General features: G+C 51.9%; 2 protein-coding genes across 7 annotated transcripts in view; both read right to left on the reverse strand.

Moving 5' to 3' along the window:
• Positions 1–758: 758 nt before the first annotated feature.
• On the reverse strand, positions 759–11,964 carry LOC140849197 (CMRF35-like molecule 6). Of its 4 annotated transcripts, none has more exons than XM_073235887.1 (7): positions 11,625–11,964; positions 6,891–10,809; positions 5,218–5,733; positions 4,718–4,939; positions 3,823–4,164; positions 2,152–2,275; positions 759–1,093 (listed from the first exon to the last, which is right to left on the reverse strand). In XM_073235887.1, exons 3-7 carry the CDS (start codon positions 5,219–5,221, stop codon positions 946–948), a joined length of 840 nt encoding a protein of 279 aa, XP_073091988.1. In that variant the 5' UTR covers positions 5,222–5,733; positions 6,891–10,809; positions 11,625–11,964; the 3' UTR covers positions 759–945. The 4 variants fall into 4 exon arrangements, with proteins under 4 accessions (XP_073091988.1, XP_073091987.1, XP_073091986.1 ...); XM_073235886.1 differs by having other exon boundaries at positions 6,891–9,847; positions 9,992–11,964; XM_073235885.1 differs by having other exon boundaries at positions 6,891–11,964.
• Positions 11,965–14,129: 2,165 nt separating this feature from the next.
• Positions 14,130–26,974, reverse strand: part of LOC108385900 (CMRF35-like molecule 6) — a 35,070-nt gene continuing 22,225 nt past the window's right edge. For 2 of the 3 annotated variants that reach the window (XM_073235882.1, XM_073235883.1), the window contains exons 4-5: positions 25,567–25,663; positions 14,130–24,263 (exon numbers count right to left, since the gene is read on the reverse strand). In XM_073235882.1, coding sequence (XP_073091983.1) covers positions 23,762–24,263; positions 25,567–25,663 — 599 coding nt within the window. In that variant the 3' untranslated portion in view covers positions 14,130–23,761. Of the gene's footprint in view, positions 24,441–25,566; positions 25,664–26,974 lie in introns of all 3 variants that reach the window. The other variant, XM_073235884.1, reaches the window with a different exon arrangement.

A 26,974-nucleotide genomic window follows, 5' to 3' on the forward strand; every position in this document is an offset into this window, starting at 1 on the left:
CAAATATATGGAAATGACCTAAGTGTCCATCAAGAAATGAATAGACTGAGAAGATGTGGTACATATATATAATGGAATATTATTCAGCCATGACAAAGAATGACATTTTTACGACATGGATGAACCTGAAAGCATTATATTAAGTGAAATAATTCAGACTGAGAAAGACAAATTGTGTATGATATCTTTTATATGTGGAATCTCAAATGCCAAACTCATAGAAACAGTTGAGTTGTGGTTATCAGGGGCTGGGCAGAGGGGTGAGGGAAATGGGGATATATTGGTCAAAGGGTTACAAACTTCCAATTATAAGGTGAGTAAATTCTGGTGATCTAATGGACAGGATGGCAATTATAGTTAATAATACTGTATTATATACTTGAAAGTTGCTAAGAGAATAGATCTTAAATGTGGTCACCACAAAAAAGAAATGGTAATTATGAGATGTGACAGAGATTTAGCTAATTCTATCATTGTAATTATTTTGCAATCTCTGCTGTATGCCTTAAGTTTATACAATAAATGTCAATAATATCTCAATGAAGCAGGAAAAAAATAAAAATAACCTTGAGGACTGTTAAAAATATATGTATATACTTTGAAAATACATGTGCCTATACATGGCAGAACCATGAAGAAAATGGAGATGAATGTAAAATTTGGAGCTGGTTCCTGTAGAGGGATTGCTCGGGACTTCAGGTGTATTAATGGTGTCTGTCACTTACCCTGCAAGGTGGGCACACAAGTTTTGAAGAGTATTTCTGGTATAGGTTTATTAGGACCATTCTTTTTTGTGTCTGATACATTGCAAGAAAAACGTTATGAAGATGTTTACATGGTATTCTGATAGAAACATGGACAATGATTGGGTTTATTGGTCAGTAGGTCATTCCCATCCGCCAGAAGGTCTGTGTTCCTGGATGGGGCACTGACGGCCCACAGGTGTTACCGGCTCTCAACACCAAGTGGACTCTGCCTCCCCCTGGAGCCCCTCTGAGGCCTGTTCACCCAGAGGACAGCACTGAGCATGCTCAGGAGCAGGGGCAGCTTCAGGAAGACCAGGAGCAGCGAGTGGAAGCTGCTGAGCAGAGACCTGTGGGGGACATGGTGATGAGAGTGAGCTGCATCTTCAGTGGGAGGCCCTGGTGCCCTGTACCATGTGCCCAGGTCCTGAGCACAATATCCACGTAGAGACCAACCCTGGACGGAGCAGCCCAACTCAGAGGAACCCTGCCCCTGACTCTCTAGCTAACAATTGCTCTTGACACTTAGGACCGTGGACATAAGGAAGTAGATGGTTAGACAATGATGCACGGGTTGATCAGGCGGGACCTGGGCCCAGGAGAAGGGTTTCTACCTCAGCCCTTCACATTTGGGAGTTACCCCATCTGTGGTATAGGAATCAGGAACATGGACATTTGGTATCTGCCTCCTGGTAGGCTGCACATACCACAGGGTGGAGACTGTCTGTTTATTCATAGCACGTACTTGGTGCCTGGCCAGTGTCTGCAAAATGTCAGCACTGATAAGAATTCAGTGGTAGTTGACAGAATGAATGAATGGCCACTCTCAACTCTACCTCCCTCAGAGGTGCCTCTGACCTGGGCTTGGGGAGGCAGGGAGAGAGAACACAGCCACCAACCACCAGAGCATCTGCTTTTGCCCTGACTAGGGCTGGGGTCCTCACCAGGGCACACACTCTTTCCTCTACCTGGGGCCCCATTCCTGCGGATGCCCAGCCCCCTGACCCTGCAGGTCTCTACTCAGATGCCCTCTAATCAGCCAGGCCTCCCATCATCATGTACTAAATAGCAATCCCCAGCACCCTCCCATCGCACTGTCCCCAAATCCCAGGGGTATGTTTTCTCCAAGCATTCACCATGACCTCCTGGCATATTTATATGACATGCATTGACTTATTCATTGTGTGCATCCACCTCATAGAACACAATTCGTCAGAGCAGACTGTATCTGTGTGGCTCCCCAGAGCAAAGAGGAAAGCCTGGTACTTAGTAGGGCCTTCACAATTAGGTGTGGAATTGGTAAAAATGAGAGATCTGTGCAAAGGGACACATATCCACAACCCACACTCCCAATGTCACTTAGAAGAAAAATCATACGGGTGTTGAAGTCTAGATGCTGGCCCCTTACCCAGGGTGTTGGCTGGGGTCAGGGGCCTCCTGCCAGGTCACAGTGCTCCAGGTGGGTGCTGGCTGGAATGTGGAATGACCCAGGCTGCCTGTGGTCCTCATGGGGCTGGGGGCTGTAGTCAGGGCTGAGGAAAAAGCACACATGAGGCCTAGGGTTGCCCCCCTGGGTCTCTGTCACCTGCGTGGCTCTGACTCACACAGTCGAGGTCACTCTGGCCATCTAGACACAAGTCCTGGGTCAACATCCACCCATGGCCACACCCAGTCTGACCAGGTCCCAGGTCCCCCTCTCCAGTACCCTCCAGTTGTCCTGTAGCCAGGGGGTACCCTCAGATGCAGGTCGCCTGCTCACCAGGGGACTTGGAGGGGCATGGAAAGAGCACTTGTCTCCAGGTCCCCCATTCCCAGCCACCTCTCTCTCCTCTTCGTCCACCCTTGCAGGGGTGGGGTGACATCCATTCTTAGAGACTGATTGGAATGTGGGGTGTCAGGGCCCTTGGGCACAGCTGGTGGTGGGAGTGAGGCCTGTGAGGCAGGGATGCTCAGCACGTCTTCACTGAGGGCTGGGCCCCACAGCAGTCAGTGCACCAGCCCCAAGCTGTCAGCCAGGCCAGGGCCCTGGGTGGCCACTGTACAGTCCTCTCTGAGGGAGCAATGACCAGAAAGAAACATCTGGAGAGATGCACACCAGGTGGGCCCACAGAGAGTGCCTGTCCTGAAGGCAACCAGACCGAGGCCTTCTCACAGCAGCGGGAGTGGCGGGTTTTCAGGTCCTCATTCTCGACCAGAAACACGCAGAGGGCATATAGGGAAGCGCCCTGCATGATGGGGAAGCTGAGATCAGCAGCAAGGAGTTCAGGGGAACCAGAGACAATGTCAGATCAAGACGTAGGATGCAAATGCGACCACACAGAGCGATGACCTTGGTGTGGGTCTGAGGAAACAAGAGCAGGGCTGTCCCAGAGGAGAATATTTGCAAACTATGGAGGTATATTTGGGGCCACGACACATGGGAAACCATTGCCTCATCCTTCTCCTGTGTCGAAGGGAGCAGTTTCAGGGTGTCTCTAGGTTCACTCCTGGGGGGACAAAGTGCTAGACTGGAGTCCCCCACAGGGGTCTGGGGCTCCTCCTCTGCAGCCATGAGGCTGGTGACCCAGGAATCCTCTAGGACACAGTGAAGTCAGTCCTTGTAGGGCCCTGGGGTTCTGGGCAGCCTGGGAGTGAGAGGAGCAGATGCCCTCATGGCCCCATGCACCCAGGGAGGAAGGAGGAGGTCCAGGAGGGACACAGGCCCCCTCCAGAGAGGACAGGGCTCTTGTCAGGACAGGAAGGTAACTCAGAGCTGTTCCCACCCTCCACCATGAAAGCTCAGGCCTGAGAGTTTGGCAAAGTGTGGCCAATTGGGGTGGTGGTCTAGGACAGCCACAGGTGCACACACGCATGCATGCATGTGCAGACAACACAGCACACGCACTACTGCACACAGACGTAACCACATGAACACAGAAAGCTCATGCACTCACATGCATGCAGGCACCCGCCTGGGGTCTCTAGGCTCTGAGCCCCCATCCTCACCCGGCTCTTGTATCCCATGTCCCATGTCTTTCCTGAGGGTCATGGTGACCAGGCCCAGGCTCAGGCAGCCCTGGTGCTGGGGGTGGGGGCTCACCTGGCATCACAGACACCACAACCTGGAAGGTGGGGTCTTGCATAAATCCGTCAAGCCATGGTGTGTCGATCCCACACCAGTAGGTGCCTGCATCCCCCTCCGTGAGGCTCTCCATGGTCACTGTGAAGGTGAGGTCTGCAGGATGGTCCCTGATGGACACACGGCTGCTCCGCCCTGCTCTCTCTGACCCTGTGGTCTCCACAATCTTCCACGGTGACAAGCATGATTTCCTACACCAGTATTTGTTATTTTCTGTGAAGTTCTCCCCATACTGACACTGCACACTCAGGGATCCCCCGACGGTGCCCATCACGGACTCGGGGCCACTCAGAGACCAACAGCCTGGAAAACACAGCCAAGTGCCAGGTCCTCACACATGGGCCTGGGGCAGGGGCGTCTGGGGTAGGGCTGCCTCACAGGTCCTCGGGGTCTGGAGGAAGCCTTGGCAGGAGACAGACCCCTTCTCAGACCTCAGGCCCAGGTGAGGTGTGGGGGGGTGTAGATCCTCCCTCACAGAGCTGGGACGGGGCAGGGAGTCCACGGAGACCAGAGACACCCAGGGTGGTGTGTGTGTGTGTGTGTGTGTGTTTGTGTGTGTGTGTGTGTGTGTGTGTGTGTGTGGTGCACTGAGACACCATTTCTGACTGTGATGTTAAGGGAATGACAGTCACAGGTGGCCCCTCTCTGTGGCCCAGTCCGTCTGCTACAGGGAGGACACCACTGCTATACAGGCTGAATCCTCACGGTCACTGCTGAGGCTGGCACTGGCCGCTCCTAGAACCTTCTCTGCTCTGCCTTCTCCCCCCACGTCCCCCTGCCCTCCCCTCCGGCTGCTCCTCCCTCCCACCCTCCATCCAGGGCAGAGCTTCCCCCTCCCAGGCCGAGCCCTGCTGACCTGGGACATGGAGGAACAGCAGAGCTGGGGGCAGCCACACAGGCCCATCCCTCGGGGTCATTTCTCCAGCACAGATGTCACCTGCAGCAAGGCCAGGACCCAGGTGGCGACACAGAGCCAAGTCACCTTCTCTCTGGAGAAGGTCAGATCTCCGGGTCCCACTTCTGCCTTCCTGGCCTCTCTGCTTCCTCGTCCAGCCTCGCTCAGTTCTGGTGCTCGAGCCTGTTGGGGTGCAGGGGGCTCAGGAGAGAAGCAGCCTAGGCTGGTGCAGAGCCCCGGGACCCGGACCCTCAGCAACTCTCGGCCAATGACTGGATGAGCCGGGGACCCCTTGGGGGAGGATGCGGCCTCTCCCCACAGCCCACAGCTGCTCCTCATCAGGGCCCATGCACCCCCACACAGCAGAGCCAAGCTGGGGCATTTCCTCCCTGGTGTGTCCCCACCCCTGCAGTCTGTCACTTCCTAAGCTGGGCAATCCCGGGGGTGGAGGCCAGACCCACGCATTGTCTCTGGCCTTGGTGGTGACACAGAGGTATTGAGTCCCTCCGCGAGCCTGCAGCTCTGCCCCTGCAGGGCTCCCCCACTCTTCTCCGGGCCGCACACGTTGGCACTCTGATCCCGCAGGCCGTGGCCTCCCTCCTTGGGTTTCCTGGACGCAGCCGTGGAGGAGCCGCCACGGGCCCTCTGAGCACCTCGCTCCGTCCGCTGGGAGTCCAGTCAGCTGTGAGGCTGCGGGCAGAGTGCTGAGAATGGCGGGAAGCCTCAGAGGTGTGAGGACACTGAGGGCGGAGCTGGGCTGATGAGGCTGAGACCAGGCCTCCCCTTCCTGGCACTGCAGGGCGGCAGTGCTGCAAGACAGCAGGCTGGCCGAGGCATGCTGGGGTGCTTTTGGGTTCATAGTGATGTGCAGGGACCTTCTGAGGTGCAGCTGGGGAATGGTCCAGAAAGTGGCAGGTAGACCTGTCCCGACCCAGGTGGCTGGCCCTCAGGACGTGATGGCCTAGGTTCCGTTCACTCTGGAAATGGGAGGCAGGCGGGTCCTGGTGCAAGGCCCATTCACCAGCTCTCCAGGGTTACACCAGTTCCTCAGCCTTGTCATGCAGGTCTATTGATTTCCCCAAAAACACCGTCTCCCCAGATCTGTTCCTCAGATCTGTTCCTGTTTGTCGCTATCTTATCATTATCAAATGCAATGATATTCCCAAGGTTGTGCACCCCAACCCTGGAACTGCAGATTCCTCCCTTTGTCTGTCTTGCTTCCTTCCCCTGATGTTACGCCCTCCGCCACCAACCACTGCACTGAGGTCCCTCTTCTCCCCCACCCCATGCCCCTTCCTCTCCACTCTCCAGCAAGACACTCACCGAAAGCCAGCGGCCATCCATCCGCTCCTCACCTCATACCCTTCAAACGAAACCCGCTCTCCTTGCTTGACCCACCCGCCTGTGCTGACCCGACCGCTGCTTGGCTCTGCAGGTACCTTGCTCCTCCCACCCCAGTGTGGCCCTCTGCTCCAACCACAGTGCCTGTCGCTTCCCAGGCCCTTAGCCCCTGCTTCTCCCTCTCCCTAGAGCCCTGCCCCCAGCTCTTCTCATCGCTTGCTGCTTCTTAGCCTTTAGGTTTCACTTTGGATGTCACCTCCTGAGAAAGTCCTCCCTGATCGCCCTTCCTAGGGGTCACCCTGCTTGTCTTGATCACTGATCCCTGTTTATTTCCTCCAGAGCTCAGCAAACATTGCTATTATGCTCACTTTTTCCATCCATCTCCCCCACTGGAATATAGCTTATATCAAAGCTGCATTTGGGGTCTGTTTTTGTTTTATCATCAAACAACCCAGCCCGCAGCTGTAATACGTGACAAATGGTTGGCTTATGATGAATATTTGCCGAATGAGTGATTGGAGGAACAAGGATTAAATTGGCTGCAGAGACTGGCCCTAGGCAAGTGTGGTCCAACTGTATTAGATATCTATGAATGCATAACAAATTCTCCTAAAACTTAGCGTCTGTGAACAACAAACATTTTATTATCTCACACTTCTGAGTCATGAAGCTGACAGTGGCTGATCTGGGTGGTTCTGGCTCAGGGCGTCTCTTTCATGAAGTTGTAGTCAAGACGCACTCATCTGAAGGCTGGACTGGGCTGGAGGACCTGTATCCAAGACGGGGTCCTCACCTGGCTGTTGTCGGGAGGCCTCCGCTCCTTGCTGAACAGACCTGCTTGAGTGTCTTCATGACATGGCGACTAGCTTCCCCCGGAGTGAGTGGTCCAAGAGAGATCAAGGAACAATATATGTTAGGATCAATCCCTGGAAGTCATATACCATTGATTCTATCATATCTTTGAGCCACACAGATCCACCCTGATTCACTGTGGAAAGGGCCTACACAAGGGTGTGAGTATATGATCTGGCGGGGGCTAGGCCAAGATTTTTTACTTCTTAAAATTTCGCTGAGCTGTGTATTTATGTGGTTTTCCTGCTTGTATGTTATACCTCAATAAAATAATTTACAAACCAAAAACCAAAACATGAAAGCTATCCCTCTGAAATTTTGCTCAATATCTAGGGTGGTGGTGGTGGTTATTCTTTATTGGTCTCTTTTCACACAGCGAAGAGTTTCCATATATCAGTGGAGCCTCCCTCCCAACGACCTTGCCAGCAGATCAGAGAGTAAACACACTGACCAGAAACATATAGGTGACGGTGTCAGGATCGGAACCCAGATTTGTCTGGCATGACTGCCCAAGTGTCTTTTCACTATACCTGGACTGTGAAGTGGAGCGAGTAGCCAAGAGCCAGCAGAAGGGAGAGAAGCACAGTCATCAGATACAGGAAACAGAACAAGAGAGTGTGTTAGGAGGCCGGTGGCCATGGTAACCCAAATTGAGAAACTCAACCAGGGAGTCACCATTTCCTGCGCCTTCTCTGCCCACCACTCCCTCCCTCCCCTCTCACTTCCCCAGGGCATCCTCCTTCTCAGCAAACACTCCATGAGCTAACTAAGCAGTTTCTGCCAGCTCCTGGCTGTGCTGAGAGGTGGGAAGATCCAGCAGGTGGACAGTGCAAAAACGAAAGCAATGTAGGAATGCACACTTACCTTAGATTTGAGCATGTGTTGGGGTGGTTAATTTTATGTCCTCTTGACTGGTTCACGAGGTGCCTAGATTAAATGTTATTTCTGGGTGTGTCTGGAAGGGTATTTCTGGGTGAGGTTAGCCTCGCAACAGTGGCCTCAGTAAAGCAGGTTGCCCTCCTCCATGTTGGTGGGTATCATCAAATCCATTGAGGGCATAAATAAAATTAGAATGACAAGCGGGGGAAGGAGGGATTTGCCACCAGCCTGCCTGATCGCTTCCCCTGGGATAGATCTTTCCCTGCCCTCGGCACTCCTGGTTCTCAGACCTTTGAACTTGGAATGAATTACACCACCAGCTTCCTTGGGTCTCCAGCTTCCAGACAGCAGATGGTGGTACTGCTCAACCTCCGTAAGGGTACAAGCCCCGTCCTTATAATAAATCTCTTCATATACGGATATCTCCTATAGGTCCAGTTTTTCTAGAGAACCCTGACTAAAGTACATGTGTATTCGACCCTGTGGGGATTTAATTCTGTAATTCTCAAGCCCTCACATACAGACCTAATTCAGGAAGATCGATGTGAGGTCACAATGTAGGAAGACCCAAAATCTCTCCAGCTTGACCTCATCTGACCTGCAGCGTCCCAGTCATTTCCACAGACATTTCCCAGAGTCGATGAAATGTTTGTGTTTCAAAGGGCTGCTTGTGGGTAAAATTGAAATATTTCCAGAATCTCTCTCCTGGCCTTAGTGCATCCATCTCCATATTAATAGGTAATAACAAGGGCAAGTGAGGGCTTATCTGGACCTGAAAGGTTGGGTGGGGTCTCTTCTTCTGCAGCCAGGTCGAGAGAGACACGAATGTCTGCTTGTAAGAAATAAACGGGTTTTTCCCTTTGACTGATATCGGTTCCAAAGGTATTTTGCCCCATAATTTTCCCCCTGGAGTTACACTGCTATAGAAAAGCGTAGAGGGAAAAGTCTAAGAGGTCAGCGAGCCGAGCACCGAACAGCGTGGGGACAATCCACAGAGGGGCCTGGGCCTCTCTTTTGCGAGGGAAAAAATAATTATGCAAAGATAAAGTCAAAGCCCAATGTTACTGCCTGCCCTTGGGCTGGAATCATTTGAGGTCCAGAGGGCCTGGGACACTTTTATTGTTTGAAGCTCTCAACATCTTAACAAAAGAGGGGTGCCATAGTAGGGTTGCAAAAATTACGGTGTATTTTAAATTCGTGAAGTTCACAAATAAGCTTTTGGATACATAGATGGCCGTAAAGTATATAATTAATTGGGCAGAGAAACGATTATTGGATTATGGATTAAAATTCTAATTGATTGGTGTTTTAATAGGGGTAAAACACATGTATAAATACACAGAATAAACATTTCTGTCAATACAGCCCTGTTTTTGGGTGGATAGTTCCACTAAGAGATAATGTTTAAGACTAATTTTTAGGCTGTTCAGGGGATGGTAGTTCAGGGCCAAACTCAGACCTCTCTGAGCACACGCAGGACAGACCTTCCCCGTCACCCCCTGCCCCATCTCTGCTCGTCTCTCTTGGCCTCTGCACCTCCGTCTCCTTGTTTCTCATCCCCACAGCTGCCTTTCCTCAGACCTTTCCTAACATTGATCATAGTCCTTCAAAGAGCTGCTTCCTGCGTCCGTGGGCGGTAAGAGGAAACTGGCAGTTGTCACCACACCAAGTTCCAAGCTAGCTGGACATGTCCAGTAGGGGGCATCGGGGGCACTGGGTGTCTCTACCTCTTCCAGGGAGTAAGTGCTACAGTAGGTAGCCAGACAGGGGCAGGGAGGGGGCTGGGCACTTTGGCCAGTGTTTTCATTTGGCTAGATGCTTGTTATATTCTAAACATTCCTTGTAAACTCTTCTCCAGGGATGTAGGGGGAAAAGGTATAGACACCAGACTTGCCAAAACTGGCTGGTTCCAGCAGGGAGGAGTAGCTGACCCTGGCTTCACCTCCAAATGCATTACACGCTCACTAGCATACTGAAAGTCACACCTCTTGGCACCATCACATTCCCGAGGCAGACCATCTAAGGGCAAAAAGAGGGTGTCAGCCTATTTCCTGGAAATCCCCTCCCTGTTCCAAGAAAACCCACCTATCCTGATGACTATTCCACCCCCTGCTTAAACTTCAGCTATCAGATCACCCGACCTGACCCCACCATGCTGCTCACCTGGGTTGTATACCCACATTCCCTCCCTGGGTGTGTCCTTCTGCCTACTGGGGGCTTGTCCTTGCTCAATTTACTTGTGAATTCTTCCTCAATCAGAGTCAAGAACACTTTTCCGGGTTGAGATCTTGTCTAACATGCAGGGAAATTGCTCCGGATTGGATTTTCCAACAATATAAGAAATTCAGAAGAGCCACGTGGTGTGGCTTCTGCTTCTCAATAAAGCTGAAGCCTTGGGCTGGAATCGAATGCATCCTTGTCATTCATCCTGGTTCTCTCCTCTTTCCTGGGCACAGGTCTTTAGGGCCTTGACTTACTCCGGTCTGAGCTGCCTATTGGGGTCCAGATCCCTGGTTGCACCTTCGACTCTGGCCCCCAGAATGTTGAGTGCATGTCTGGTTGGCCCCAAGAGCCAAGGTAATTCCTAATGGGCTCGCTCAGGCTGATGAATGGTATTGGGCTGGGGCCACAGACCAGTTTGGACTCAGCTTGGAAAGGCCATCAGGATTCAATGGGTCTACTTCTAACACTTGCTGTAGACGGGGGATATTTAAATCAGCCAGGAGGGACCCAGTAGCAAAAGCAATCCTGCCAGAAGAGAGAAGTCCTTTAAAATGTCAGTAATGAAGTTCTGCGATTGACCGCTATTGCCATCTGTTGGTAGCTTGAAGAACTGCTCCAAGTGTGCCCCGGTGGGTGCCTTCATTTTTACCCATGAAGTTTGGAAACAGAAATGCTTCTGTTCTTGAACATCAGGCCATGTCACTGACCCCTCCAGATCCTCCAGACGGAGGGCTGAGACTGAAGGAAAGTTTCCAGCCCTTTGGAAAAAAGATACTGTCTTCAGTGAGACAGATTCAGGCTGAGGTTTGGGCTCCTATTTGGGGCAGGAGGAGGGTGATTTGCAAGAACAGAAATCACAGAAGGAGAAATAAAGCAGATCCTCTAAGGATGTATCATCCAAGGAATGAGCTTAAGAATGCTTGGTGCAGAGATTTAGGGACACTAGGGCGTGTAGGAGGTGGCTGCCCAGGGAACCACAGGGCCCAGGTGTGAATGCTAACCACTGCCCTGCTCCTGCATGCACAGGATCTCACTTCAGGTGGGGACTGTTTGGGTGAGTTAGCATGGGTCAAAGGTCATCCATGAACCAATCCTCAACCTAATGCCCTGACTCATCCTCCAATCTGATCCTGGAACTCTTCTGCTTAAATCCTTGACTGGCCCCACTGCTCAGCGGATGCAGCTCCAGGGCTTCCCTTGCTGTCCACCTCTAGCTGACCCCCTGGGCTCCTGCCGCCCTCCCTCCTGCAGCCCTGCCTCCTGCAGGTCCTCAGCTGCCCTGCGCTCTGTCTTGACCCAGGCCTTTGCCTTTGTCCAGACCTTCCACCCTCCTTCCCTTGCCTGCCTGAGGCTCTCGTCTGAGAAGCTGTTCCTGTCTTCTGTCACCCCTGAACTCTGGTCTGTTTTTCTCCATGATGCTTATTATAAACTGATATTATTTGTTTATTCTCTGAAACCACCCATTAGGACATAAAGCCCATGTCTTCTGAATTGCTCTAGCCCCGCACCTGGAACAAGCCTGGCCCTTAGTAGGCTATGAGTGCTTATTTGGTGAATGAATGAAGATACTAACCTGGAGTTGAGAAGCCACACCTGGGAGGTCCTCAGGAAGGCGAGGCCACGAGAAAGCAGGCCCCTTACCTTGGAGTCCCTGCCTGACGTGCTGCAGCTGGCACCTCTGCTGGGAGATTAGAATTCTGGGTGCCCCTGTGGAGGCCCCTCCTGGCTCTCCCCAGCCAAGCACAGGGCACATGTATGTCATCTGCACACTTTTGTGCCTGTGATACATTTCATTTAAAAGTTTTAATGCTTTTTTTAGAAGTCTTTGGCAAGGTGAAAAGACATTCCAAGGTTCAGGCTCAGAAGTTCCGTCTTAGTTTTGTGTGGCTGGGTCTCTGGGCAGGATATCGGCGCGCAAGGTGGGTGGTCCTGGTCAGGCTGACTCTGTTTCCCCACAGATTGTCCTCTGAGGCCTGTTCACCCAGAGGATGGCACTGAGCATGCTCAGCAGCAGGGGCACCTTCAAGAGTATCAGAAGCAGAAAGTGGACGCTGCTGAGCAGGGACCTGTGGGGACAGGGTGACTAGCAGCGAGCTTCCTCCTCACCCAAGGCCGGGGCTCTGCCTCTCCCTCACCTTTCTCTGTGCTCAGGTCCCAAGGCCTCAGACTTGGTATCAGGGTCTAACCTGGTTGGTACCAGGACCAGACAACCCGTCCTCCTCAAGGACTATCTGTGAGTGTCGGCCCCAGCAGGCGCATGGGATGCGGTGGTGAGCAGTGCAGAGGGAGCGAGATGTAGGAACCCAGGCAGGCCGTGGCTCCTGACAGCTTTCTCAACCCACATACTGACCCCCCAGCCCTCACTGCTTATGGGAACTCAGCTCTTGATGAGCCCAGCTTCGAGGCTGAAATATCCACGTATAACCACCCCTCTCTCCATTGAAGTCTTGACTCCTCTAGGATGATCACAGGAGCGGCTCTTCTACCTGAAATGCTCAACAGCCTCAACCCCAAGGAGTGGCCTCTCCAAGCTCAGCTCATGGCCAGTCCGCTCACCCCTGGGTCCCAGTACTTGGCCCCATTCCAGCTCCTCACAAATGCTCTGTCTCCTCCCACATTGGGCCTTTGCTTAATATCTCTGCTTCCCCAAGACATTAATAACTTAGAAAAGAAAAGTGGCAACATTTATCAACTGAATCTCAAAACTGGTTTAATGCAGAAGAAGAGGAGGAGAAGGTACGAGAAACAGCGGGGAGGATATCCGGAGGCACCTGAAACAGGAAGACCTACAGTGCCTGTGACGAAGACGTGTCGTTACGACCTGAAAACTGAATTATAAAAGGATGCTTTCTAATTGCAGAACTTTATGCCGACACACAGCCTGTGAAAGAGATGCAAATAATAGACAAAACAAATAAAACAAAATAAATAAAACAAATAAAATAAAACAAATAAAAACAAATAAAACAAAATAAAACAAAATAATAGAATGAATTCTAGAAAACCAAAACACTTGAATAGGTCAAAATTCATGGGAAAACAGTTTCAAGTATTCAAAAGATTTGCCCCAATAAAGAGGCTGCCAGATAGTTTTGCAGATAATCTTTTAGGTTTCTAAAGGTACAACAACTCCTTTGCTCTGTTTATGTTCTGATCTCAGAGAATAAAAAAGATGGAAACTGACAGATTAATTTTAGGAAACTAGCATGGCTGTCATGTCAAACCTTGACAAGACAGCAGAGAGAAACTCTGAGAAAAGCACCTTCCGGGCCTGGAGGTGAGCAGGGACAGCCGGGGTCAGTGTGGACGGGGTCAGTGTGGACGGGGTCTGGGTGGCTGAGCCTGTGCCTGGGCCCTGTGCTCTCCAGGTTGCACTGGCCATAGACGGGGAGGGAGGGAAGGACAGGAAGCTAGTACTGCTCAGTGTCAACATTTTTGTTCTTTGGGATTTGCAGTGGTGCGTCAGGGGATCTCCATGGTGGCTTTGGCCCAGTGCAGGACAGGAGCTCTGCCTTGTGGAAGGTGTATTCCTTCCCTGTTACTCAACTCAGCAGGCACTAGATTTATCGGGCTAGTCGCAACACAGGAGGCTGTGGCCCTGGCCTCAGGCTGGGAGGTGACAGGTACACGGATTTGTGTTTTCCAGCCTCATCTGCCATCAGGGGTCCAGGAGTGGTGAGAGGCCCTGTTGGGGGCTCACTGACCGTGCAGTGCCACTATGACCCAGGGTGGGAGAAGTACGTCAAGTGGTGGTGTCGGGGAGCTGCCTGGGGCAGTTGCAATATCCTTGTGAAAACCACTGGATCAGAGCACAAGGTGAAGATGAACCACGTGTCCATCGGGGATGATCAGATGAACCGCGTGTTCACTGTGACCCTGGAGGAGCTCAGGTGGAGCGACGCAGACACTTACTGGTGTGGGATTGAGAAAATCGGAAGTGACCTTGAGGTCCAAGTTAAAGTAGCCGTTGACCCAGGTAAGAATATGTGTATGTGTGGACATGTCTCCTCAGGGCCTGCTCTGCCTTGGCCCCTGAGGTCCCTCTCCAGGGACTTGACTGTCACTCAGAGTGAACCGTCCTAGAGCGGCTTGGGTCCTGAGTCTCGTGGGAGCCCGACTGGAGGCCTGGGGCTTCCCGTAGATGCTCTCATGGCTCCTGGGCCTCCTCCAGGATGGGGTCAAGCCTTTCTGGGCACATGTGTTTCTCTGCATACATAGCTCAGTGCCTGAGTCTATTTCCTACAGAGATCAAAGTGATGTTCCCAGTTTCAGTCCCTGGGTCACAGGGACCCTCTTCTGTGGGACCCAGAGACCCCAATTCCTGCCAATGCTTTCCCGGGACCTCTGGTGCTCAGGTGTCCTGCCCTTCATAGTATCATCCGTATCCAACTTTGGGGGAGAGAGGCCCGGCTCAGTGGGGGTGTTGTGGTTAACACCTGTGGGCTAGAAAGGCCTCCACAGCCAGAGGGCTATTGAATTCTGTCAAATACTTTCATGTGTGTCTATTAAGATGACCATATGATTTTTCTCCTTTACTCTGTAAAGGTGGCATTTTACACTGATTGATTTTCTAATGTTCAAACAATTTGGCATGCTTGGCAGGAACCCAGCTTGCTGATAATGTCTGCCTTATATATTCCTGGATTCAGCTTGCTAGTATTTCATTTCAGACTTTTGCATTAATGTTCATGAGTGATACTGGCCTATAGTATGTGTTTCTTGCACTGCCCTTGTCAGATTTTGGCATCAAGAATATGTCATTCTCATCACACAGATCTGGGAATCTATCTTCTTTTCCTATGTTCTAGAAGTTTTTGTATGAGACAGACATTATTTCTTCTTTAAACACTTAGTAAATATCTCCACTGAATCTCTATAGACCTGGCATTTTCTTTGGGGAAGACTTTAAATAATGCATTTGACTCTTTTAAATAGTTGTGGGGTTATTCTGAGTTTTCTATTTCTTTGTGCTAATTTCAGTATATTATTTTTCCTAGGAATTTATTATTTTACCTAAAATTTCAAATTTATTGGCATAAACCTGTTTAGACATGCTTTTATTATCTCATTATTCTCTTATCCTCTTTTTAATATGTGCAGGATACGTGTTGATGTCCCCCTTTCCCTTCTTGTTGTTGATTATTTAGACCTCTTGTCTTTCTATCCTGAATATCCTGCTAGGATTGTTTTAAACAATTGTTGGCTTTGTTGGTTTTCTCTATTTTATATTCCTTTTCTGCATCATTAATTTTTTTTTATTTTCTTCGTTATGTCTTTCCTTCTATTTCCATCATGAGCCAGTGACTGCACAGGTCACTGTGGCCCAGGGCGGGAGACTACGGGAAGCAGTGGTGTCCAGATGCTGACGGGAACGGCTGCACTTTCCTTGTTGAAACCACTGGACCAAAGCAGGCAGGGAACAAGGAGCAAGTGTCCATCCATCAGAGAGACGCAAGTTCACCACGACCTTGTGGAATGTGTGAATCAGCTTTTAAGAAAAACAACTTTGCTTTTCTGAGTCGCTACCTAGGCATTTTACAGTATGACAACCCTGCTCACACCACAGTCTAGACATTTAGATAAGGACTTGAGTTTAGGATTCTGCCATAGGTTCCCACTTTGCTTTCCCCCGGGGCACCTTTTAAAATAACCACTTGGAGTTAAGCTCTACCAAAAAATTAGTGACGTCCCCCGACTACCTTATAAGTGATAGGATTTGTCAGTCTGCTCCCTACTTCTGCCGGCTCATGACCTGGGACGGAGGGTGACCTTCCCCAGGCTCATTACACTCCCACCACTTCTGGGGTCTGTAAATTCCGTATCTTGTGACTCTACTTACTTCGTGTCCCGTGTGTGTGCCTTCCATCAAAACCATGACTCGGGTTTCACTTCCCCAAAGTGGGGGCTCTGGTGCCACAGAAGCTGCTTGCCACCCCGGATGGGTGGTCTGTGCCTCCTCATTCGGCAGGTCATAATCTGCATATTCTTAATACACCTGCTCTGGTGTCTCATGCACCATCGAGGAGCTCAGGCAAGATGACAAGGACACTTACAGCAATGGGGTTGAGGACACTGGGCCTGACCGGGGCTTTAAGTCTAGAGTGACAGTGACCCCAGGCCAGAGCTCTTCCCTCATGGCACCATGTGGCCTTTTGCCAGGGAACAGAGGCTTCAGGGTCCCTTTTATCTTCCCCAAACAATGAGATGACTCTGCTATCCCTTGCCTGAGACCATGTGCCGAGCGTGCTAAGAAAATAAGCAAGTTTGTGTGTGACATCACAGGAAGATTACACTCTCAGCTTCTCGGGGCAGGACAAGCTCAGTTTGGGTACAAGTTTTGAAAAACACAGCGTCCCCATCGTGGTCATTGGTGGCATCAGCTCTGTCCTTGGAACTGGACAGGCCCGACAGTCACTGCAATGGGGCCCCCATTTGAGGCTCTGGGACTGTATGTGCACTTGGGCACTCTCAAAAGTAAATTCACTCTTAGCTCCTACCTCATCAGGTATGGAGGGCGGCAGAGGACCCCCAGACAGGAAGCCCAGCTTCTCCCAGATTCCTACCTGACATGACAGCGCTGAGAAATTCCAGGGGCTCCTCCTCCCTGCGTCCCCTGACTCTCTACTCTCCACTCATTCCTGGCTAGGGGCGAGTGACCCTGAGCCCATTACTACAAAAGGTTTGGCTAGAAGAGGAGAGGAACCGCAGTGTGTTGGCCAACATTATCTAAAAAGATTAGAGGGAAGTGCCCGTGCTCACACAGGGCCAGGAATATCACCTGTTCCCACCAGCCAGATGCAAGACTCATAAGTCATGGGGCACTGGGCAAAGTATTCCTAAACATCTTTACCCCCTAGTGAGGAATAATTAACCCTAGACTAGCCGCTGTTTGGTTCAGCTTAACAAATCTTAAAACAAGCCTGTAAGACCCAAACTGTTTCCAATTAATTTAACTGCATCCCAGCACAAAGCTCGAGGATTTGTAGGGATATAAAAATGTCCAACACACAACAAGGTAAAAATCACAATGTCCATGATATAGTCCAAGACTATGCAACAGGATAGTGGTTATGCATAGATGATGAGAAGGATCAATCAGTAGAAACCAACCCAGAACTGACACACATGTTAGAATTAGCCGAGAAGGAAATTAAAACAGTCATGGTAACTCAATCCATACATTCAAAAAATCAGTTAGAGATATGGAAAATATTTCAAAAGACCCAAACCAAACTTTTAAAGCAGAAAACCACAATGTCTGAGATGAAAAACATGCCGAATGAGATTAATGATATACTAAATATTACCAAATAAAAGATTAGTGGACTTCAATGATAGCAACAGAAACTCTCCAAGGCGCCAGGCTGTGCCGGGGTGAGCCCCAGCCAGGGGTGTTTGTCCTGTGATGAAAGAGCTCGTGGATGGCTCTTCCCAGGCCCCTGATATGGGGTGTGCTTCAGGTTGCAGGCACACCTCCACCATGTGGGGACTGTGAAAAGCAGGACTCCCAGCTTCCCACTCCCTCCCAGCATTCCCCTGGCACTGGGGGAAGGAGGGCAGCACCCTTGAAACTCAAGCCTATTGTGACTCTTGTGAGCAGAGTAATGACCCCCCCAAAAAGATGCTCTAACCCCCAAATTTGTGAATGTTTCTATTACATGGCAAAGGGGCATGAATGATGCAGGTGAATTTAAGATTGCTCATCAGATGACCTTGCAATGGACAAATTATCCTGGGTTATCCAGGCGCGCCCACCGTGAACCCCAGGGTGTTCGTCAAGTGAAAGGTGGACAGAGAGTCAGCCTTAGAGGGACACAGTGTACAGAAGGCTACGTGGATTTGCTGGCTTTGAACACGGAAGGGGCTACCGGCCAAGGAATCAGGCGGCCTCTAGAAGCTGGAAAAGGCAGGGGAATGGATTCTTCCCTAGAGGCTTTGGGGGCTGGTGGGGAGCAGAGCCCTGCTAACACCTTGGTGTTAGCCCAGTGGCACTCATTCCAGGCTTCTGACCTCTGGAACCGTAAGACAATAAAACTGTTGTTTTAAGCCTCCAAGTGTGTGGCACTTTGTTCCAGCAGCCACAGCAAGCTCATACAGGGCACTTCCCTTCTGGCACAGGGAGGGTGAACCCCGCTACGCCTCTTCCAGCTTCTTGGGGGTGTGGCCAGGTCAGAGGGAGACCAGAGCCTTCTCTTCTGCAGCCCAGCTCAGGAACCTTGTCCATCTAGGTTTCTCATGGGGGCGGGGAGCTCTCTAAGTATCAGGTGTATAAGGTGGGGGTCTGGGGCCTGCTTCTGCCCCGCACAGGAGGCGTCAGAGGGGCCGCAGGGGTGTCTCTGACAGAGCGCCTCAGGGGCCCAGTCACAGGGCAGCAGCGGGGAGGATCTGCAGGGCCCAGCTCTGTCCAGGTGAGGGCCGGTCAGGGCCATGGGCTGGCTGCTGTTGGCACTCTGGGTAATTGGAAGCGAGGAAGCCAGACTGGCTGGCGGGGGTGTTGTCACAGGTTGGGGTGGGTTTGTTGGACTGGATGCTAAGCACACAGAGCAGAGCAGGGCCCTCAGGGTGACCCCGGTGGCTCCCCACAGCCTTCTCCGCACCCCGCCCCAGGATGAACGACCATTCTGTCATGGTGCCACTGCTCGGCCTCTTGCATCTTTTCAGTTTCCTATCCAAATGCACCATTACCTTATCTACAGAGAAATACCATTGTCCACCGTGTGAAGGATTTGGGAGTAGGGGAGCTATATAGGCAATTCACAAATACCCGGTTTGATCTCATAGTCCTGCAAGGCACGGCTGAACGTAAGAGAATCGTGTGCCCACTCCTCAGAGTTTCAAATCAGCCAGGCAGTTCTTGTCTGGGTCTCAGCCTCGGTGAAGCAGGATCTGTGCCACCTGCTCTGAAGTGAAGTGACCCTCATTGCTGGCTATGCCGATTCCTCTCTGCCCTGCAGCCAGGACCTCAGCCAGCAGCCTCTACTTTCCTGTGGGTGCTTCTGGCCTTTCATTTCACTATCCCTGCCCAGTGAGACTCATCTGGCCTGGAGAGTCCCAGCCTCCAACTCTCTTGGTGCCAACCCCTCCTCCACTCCCCCACACATCCACCCACTTTTGTTGTCTTTTTCAGTTAATTTCTGGAACATTCTAAAGCCAGCACACCTCCCCACTGCACACACAGGCACACCATATTTGCACATATCAAGTCTGAAAAGACTTTTCTCTGCTCTGAATACAGATGCAATCTCCTCCTAGTGTCTGTCATGTGTCTGGGCACATATTGGTGGGCAGGGGTCCCTAGTGCCCAAAGTGGAGACAAGACTGAGGGCTCCAGAGGTGGAGCTGTGGGTGGGGGCACAGCCTGCCTTTGCAGGCCCACCCCCAGGAAGGTCTTGCGCCCCAGACGCAGGGGAGGCTGAGCTGAGTCCCTGCAAGCATGGAGACAGCCTGTGTCGGTACAGTGCATGAACTCCAGCCACACTTTTCTTGCTGCCGTGGTAGGTCTCGGAGGGGTTATTAGCAGCAGTGCAGCAGCCAGCAAGCCCATTCACAGCCCACTGTGGGAGATGCAGAGACAAGCACATTGCTCTCCAATGTCTTTCCTGACCCTAGACCTGACTCCAGTGCCCGTTTCCTGTTTAGATGTTCCCTCATGGCATATAACAGCCATCACTTTATTGTGTCACAGATCTGCAGCCAGGGATTGGGACAGAGTGTGGGAGAGATGCCTCATCTCTGCTCCTTAAGGCTGGGGTGTCATCTGGGAGCTCTTGTCTTCTGGAAGCCTCTTCACCCACATGTCTGGATCATTAGCCAGCAAGACCCAAGACTGAGCTCCTTGGGATTGCTGACCAGACACCCTCCATGTAGTTTCTCCCTGTGGCAGCTGGGTTCTGGGAGGGAGAACGCCCAGGGCAGGTGTCACACTAGACTGGGGAGGAGCTGCAGGGTCACCCTTGCCAGGCTCTATCCACACATCCCAGGGGGGGCAAATACTGGTTTCCGAGGGTGAAAAAACTGTTACTCTTTTTATATACAAAACATGATAGATAGATAGAAAATATAAGTTATCTTTGACACTAAAATTTCATAGGATGGGAGGAGGTTTCTAGGAAAAGAAAATGTCTAAACAGGCTCCTTAGGAGGCTTATTATGCAGAAAGGTCGAGGAGCTCTGCTCCCGTCTGCAGGTCGCATAGTCACAGCCCACCCGAACTCAAGGGGAGACAACCCAGCTCCAACTCTTAACGGAAGGAGTGTCATGGAACTTGTAGCCCTGTTTTAAAACTGCCAGATGGAGGAATCTTACTCTAGCACCTTCGAATTGCGTATAAGACCAAGGAGCCATGAAGGGGTAAGGCCCCCGGCCGGGCCCAGTTCAATGCCAGGTAGAAGAGCTGGAGCTGCCCTGAGCTGCCCCCAAGCTGGCCCGCACATCACCCCTGCAGGTCCATCTGCGCGCTGGGAAGCTCAGATCCCACGCCTGCTGGGGCACCATATGGCCTCAGGCACAAACACTAGGCAGACACAACAGGGGCTCAGCGGTTTCTCTGCTTTACTCAGAGGTTCCAGAATTCATCCATGCTCGGCATGGACTTGCAGACTTGTTTTTATCACAATTTTTTTTAATGGAGTTTGTTGCCTAATGTGAACATGAGGACTTGTACTTCTCACTCTCTTTTAAAAATAGGCATGCCTGAAAACAGTGGGCCCGTGTTGCCGCATGCTCCACCTGGCCATGGGAGGGCTCAAAACCTTCCATGGGCTCCCAATAAAGCATACAAATTAAACAGGAAGACATAAAATTTTCCCTTTTTTGCAGATGACATGATTGTCTACACAGATAATCCCAAGGAATCTACACAAAAAAATGCTAGAATTAATACATGAGCTCAGCAAGGTCACAGGACACAAGATCGACACACACAAATCATGTTTCCATTTACTAGCAACAAGCATGTAGACACCAGGATGAAAAAGAAACCTGCTGACAATTGCTCCCCAAAAAGAAACACCCATGTATGAACCTAGCATAACACGTACAGCATCTATATGCTGAAAGTTACAAGATGCTGATGACAGAAGTCAAAGATACTTAAATAAATTGAGAGAAGTATCACATTTGTGGATTGGAAGACTTGACAGAGGAAAGAGGAGCCAGGGGTCCTGGGAGGAGGAAGGAGGACCCCAGGAGGGGCCCAGGGCTCATGCCTCCTCTGCCTGAGGTCTCAGAGCATTTAAGGAGCCCAGACCACGGGTCTCAACCAAGGTAGTTCACCCCCAGGGGGCACTTGGCAATGTCTGGAGATGCTCTTGGTTGTTGCAGTTGGGAGTGGGGGGGTTGTTACTGTCATCTCATGGGTGGAGGCCAAGGCTGTTGTTAAGCTCCCTACAATGCCCAGGACAGCCCCCACCACAAGGAACTATCCAGCTGTAACTGTCAGTAGTGCCAAGGTTGAGAAATCCTTAGCAAAGGGAAAAGCATTTGAGGCAGAGGGAACAGCACATACAAAGGCGCTGAAACGACTAGCATTCAATGTATTCGAAGGGCAGGCAGGCAACCAGTGAGTCTGTACCCCAACAAGGCACAAGGAAAAGGGTACAAGGGGTTGAGAGAGGGTCATGTAAAGTGTGGTAAGAAGTTTGAAGTTTAAGCTAAAGCAATGAGAAACCCCTGAAGAGTTTGGGGCAGTGTGCATTCTGGTTTATGTTTAAAATAATCACCCCATCGCATGGAGAATAGATTGGACGTAGAAAAAGTAGAAGCAAGCAGACAGGTCAGGAGGCTCCGCTGTCGTCCAGGGAAGTAGCGATGGTGCTTGAAATACAAGGGACGAAAGTGTGTCATCCTGAGTGTTTTTAGAGGTAGAACTGTCAGGATTTGTGATGGACTAAATGTAGGGGGCAGGGGGAGAAATCAAGGTTGACTCCCAGGTTTTCTCCTGGCAAAACTCAGTGAATGTCAGTTGTGTTAGTCTCGGCTGCCATAACAAAACACCGCTGTCTGCACAGCTTCAACGGCAGAAGCTGATTTCTCCCGGTCCTGGAGGCTGGAAGCCAAGGCCAGGGTGTCGGCAGGGCCGGCTCCTCCTGAGGCCTCTCTCCTTGACGCGCAGGTGGCTGCCTTCACCCTGCGTCCTCACATGGTCGTCCCTCTGTGCATGTCTGTGTCCTAATCTCTTCTCATAAGGACACCAATTGTACTGGATTAGGATCCACCCTTATAGACTCAACTTAGTCACCTATTTAAAGCCCCTGTCTCCAAGTAAGGTCCAACACTCCAACATATGAATTTTCAGGGGACACAAGTCAGTCCACAAAACTGGTGCCACTTCCTAAGATGGGAGAAGGCTTTGGGGGTGAGGACGGAATCCAGCACTCCACACTGGCTGTAGTTGAGCTCCCGGAGCCCATCAGACATCCAAGTGGACTATCTACTGGGGAACTGAACATACAACCTGTGGTCCAGGTGAAAGACATGAATTTGGAAGTCGGAGGTAGTTACTGTTATTTAAAACCATGAGACTGGTTGAGGTACCCAAGGGATAAGTGGACAGGGCCATGAGCTGAGCTGCTAGACTTGGCCACATTTATAGATGGAGAGGAGGGGTCAGCAAAACAGAGTGGGGAGCTGGAAAGAAAAGCAGGAGAGTCGGAAAGCATTTTAAGCTGCAAAGTTATCAGGATGGGGAAGAGCCTGCTGAGAAGGACAATGACCTAAAACCACAGCCACAGGGCAGCTTGACGACACCCTGCCCCGTTGCTGGCTGAGGCCACCCAGCCCCCACAGGCCCAGCCTCAGCTCTGGGAGGCCCATTCCCTCGGGATCCCACACCGTCCTCGGTCATCACGCATAGGTTCCACAGCCCTGGCTTCCAGCACAGCAAGCAAGCAAAAGCCAGCAAGGCAGAAGCCAGAGTCTTTGCATAAACAAATGGCAGAAGTGGAATCCCGTTACTTTGCCATATTCTGTTCACTAGAAGTGAATCACTAGGTCGAGCCCACCCTCACTTCACCCCAGCTATGCCTGGTCCCCTTTGTAAGCTCCTCAGCAGGCCAAGGAAAAGAAAGCCATTTACTTAGGGTGCTAGGGATTGTGAGGTTTATTGTCTTGCTAATGAATTCATCCAAAGGTATGAGGATGTCTTTCTTCAACTAGAAGTGACCCACTGATCAACAAACAGCCTGTTGTTCCATCCATCCAGATGGGCAGAGTCAGGGTGCCTGCTACAGTCTTGTCCTGGAGGAAAGAGGCCATGTCACCTGCTAAGTGGTCGGCAGTGGATGCTCAAAGGCTTCACCTTGAATCTCACCTGTTCAATATTTCTACCAACTTGAATGAAGACAGAGAAGTCACATGTGATTCTTTGGGAGGTCATACAAACCCAGTGGGAGGGGGCTGGTCAAGAAGAGCAGCGGATGAAATACAACCTCTGTACCCAGGGCATCAGGCTTAACCAGGAGGGAGAAAGGAAGTCTTCCCAGGGGACAGAGGCCACTAGGTATGGAGGACAAAGGGACAAAGAGAGAGGAAGTGGGTTTCCAGCTGGAGCTGGGTCAGGACTCCTTGATGCCTGGCCACTGCCCCTCCAGGAGGGAGCTGAGCCCAGCTCTGGAACTTGCCACAGGGAAACCTTCCCACCTACTGCATGTAAGGGCAGAGCTCTCAGCCGCCCTGTGAGGCGAGGCCTCCATTCACCATTCCCTTTGTTCGTTACTGAATGCATGGTGGGCGCTGCACATTCATACAGATGCAGGCGTGATGCCTGGGGGCTAACACCACTGCCCCCATTGCCCCCAGAGTCAAGCAGGAGTCCCAGGGTGACTGGCTGTCTCCTCCCAGATTCCTTTCCTGCCCACCCTCCTCTCTCTTTCCTGGACCCAAACCAGAAACTACAGTGTGAAGCAGCTCCGTGTGGGAGCCCCTCCTGTGCGGCCAGTGTCCTCCATATATTATCCCAATTATATACAAATCCAAGAAACAGATGATAAGGCCCGTCAAATCACCGCTCCTGGGTCCCATGGTAAGTGGCAGCACCTGGGTTTGAACACACATCCATCTGAGTGCAGGGCCCACGTCCTTATCTGTGCCCTGGCGTCTGCTGGGCCATCCCAGCAAGGGATCCGGCACAGGTGACTCGGCACCCAGGCGCGCAAGTCTGGTGGGGCCGACTCGTTTCCAGGTCCACTGAATTTGCAGGGGAGGTGGCCAGGAGCTGCATCACAGGACAGGAAGCCACTGGGGTGGGAGCTGCCAGTTTGCTGGGTTGGCTGTGCCACCTCACAGGTGATGCTGAAGCCAGGCCAACCAGGTGGCTGCATAGCTGAAGCTCAGAAAGAGGATGACCTTCAGCAGAGCCAGGAACAGGAAACTGGCAAAGAGCAGGAAGGGCCTGGTCGAGGAGACGGGTCAGTGAGAAAGCAATTGCTACAGTCACCCGAGAGGCCAGGCCCCACCTCATCTCCCACCTGTGGGCCCCAAACCCCAGACAGGAGTCATGGCCATCAGCAGGCCTCACACTGTCCCTCAGAGTCGGGCCTGAGAGGGACAGAGAGACAGAAGGGAAAGCAGGAGAGAGTGGCTCGTGGCTGATGAGGCTGGGTGCACCACCTGAGGGCCCTGCGCTTCCTGCTTTCCCGGGTTCATCTCACATACTCCTCACAATGACCCTGTGCGGCAGTGTTGTTTCTATAACATGGCAGGTTGTGTATTCCCAATATGGCCACAGTGGTATTCCCAGTCCCATGTGCTCTTCTGGAAGCTTACCACCACCCTATCAAGAGGTGGAGTTTATTTCCCATCCCCTTGAACCTGAGTAGGCTCGTGACTGCCTCAGTGATGGACTATGACGGAGCGACACTGTGTGACCTCTGAGGTCACACCTGGCTCGCTCCCTCGGAACACTTGCCCGTGACCCCGCTGCTGTCGTGTGAGGAAGCCCAGACCACAGGCAGAAGCCACGCGTGGAATTCCAGCCCAGAGCCTAACACCAGGGAGTGAACATCAGCGTGTAAGCGAGAGGGATGTTAGGTGGTCCAGCCCCCAGCACGTGAATCTTCCAGCTGAGGTTCCAGACAGCCTGGAGCAGAGCAATTTCCCCTGCTGCACCCTGTCCACATCCCTGACCCATAGACCCGTGAACGCCATAAACGATTACATCATGCCACTAAATCATGACATAAAACAGCCTTATTATCTAGCATCATCTTCATCTTACAGATGAGGAAACTGAGGCACAGAGCAGTAGCTTACCCAGTGTCATCATCCTGCTAGTAAAAAGTGGGGCTGTGATGGGAAGCTGACACTGGACACTAACCCCCTCACACGTAGAGTCTGGGAAGGAGACAGAGCGGGGAGCTGAGGCAGAGGCCAGGCACAGGAGCTCTGGGCGCTAGCTGGGAGCCGCAGCGGGTCCCTGAGTGGCACACCAGGGCCAGAGTCCCAGCCTCAGCATCCTCGAAGGGGCCTGTCAAAGCCAGGACAGGGGGAACCCCCTACAGGGACTCAGCTTTTCTTACCAGGCAGGAAGGCCAGGGCTGGACACACGTCTGGTCAGAGCCAGGGATCCTGGGCTGGCCGGCGCCTCAGTGGGCCTCACTGCTACCATCACTGAGCCTACAGAGCAGGTCACAAGTCACTCTCTGCTCCAACCTCCCAAGGGCCCAGAGTCTATAGTCCCCATGAAACTGCATGTCTCACCTTCCTCATGGGAGCCTGGGAAGGGAGGGGCCACGCAGAGAGAGGAGAAGGTCCTTGGGGTGGGGAGGTGCCAAGGGCGGGCAGGAGGAACGCAGTACCACTCCCTGCGGGGGCCCCCAGCCCTGTCTCACACCAGGGTAGACCAGGCATAGAGTGATGAGTCGCTAGCGGGCGGCGCTGGGAAGGTAGGATCACTCAGGGCCTCCACCAGCCCTCCGGGAAGCCCCCAAGACTTCAGGGGGGCTCCATCGTGTTCCCACAGCGGGGGAGGGGAGGCTTCGGAAGTCCAGTGTGCCCCAGAGGGCAGGACCCAGACCCTCCCTCTCTCTCTGCACACCCCGCCCCCAGACCAGGCACACAGCACAAAATAACCACAGGGGAAATGCTGGCGTGAATTTACATGTGCCCCCTGCTGAGTGAGGGAAGTGTAACTACACAGATGTGCCCCCGTTAGGCTAAGAAGGGCCAGGAAGGCAGGGCTGGGGGGCAGGGGGCAGGTGACACAGCTTAAATGTCGCCTGCTCAGAGGGCCTCCTGTACCTAGAGTAGCCCCTAAACATGACTTAATCCCCCCACCCTAGCCCTGCCCCATTCCTCTTGCGTTGCACCTGTTACCATCTGTGCAGATATGAGGAGCCTCAGATCTACAACGGGCCCTCCACCAGATGTCCCAAGCTACCCTGCACTCTGTCCCTTTCTCTCTTCACCCCCCACCACAGAGTCCACATCTGCCATCCACCCACAAGCCGCTGGGCTCAGGAGGGCAGAGACTGTGTCTGCCTACTGTCCGCACTTCCACCCCACCTCCCACGCCGTACCCAGTCCATAATAGACAGGCAATAAATGTTTTTGATGACTGAGAGAGAAACCCAGAACCCAGATACAAAGCAACTCCCCCACCTGGAACCTAGAGATTTGAGAATTACAGCTTTATTTGGCCTGGATGGTAGTGCCAATGGCTACTGCAAGTCCTAACTACCAGCTACTGGGATCAGCGCTTTACACCTGTCAACTCATTAATACTCATAGTCACTCCAGAGGCAATACTATTATTAATCCCATTTTACTGCTGGGAAACTGAGGCACCTGCTGGTTAAGGAACTCATCCAGCTCACACAGCCAGCAAGTGGCAGAGCTGAGACTTGAACACAGCTTTCTGACTGCAGGGCCCAAGCTATAACCCAACACATCCCATCTGGCATGTTTACGTGCAGGCACAGATGATGC

The sequence above is a fragment of the Manis javanica genome, chromosome 4 (genome assembly GCF_040802235.1).
Source record: "Manis javanica isolate MJ-LG chromosome 4, MJ_LKY, whole genome shotgun sequence".
NCBI classification, from domain to species: domain Eukaryota; kingdom Metazoa; phylum Chordata; class Mammalia; order Pholidota; family Manidae; genus Manis; species Manis javanica.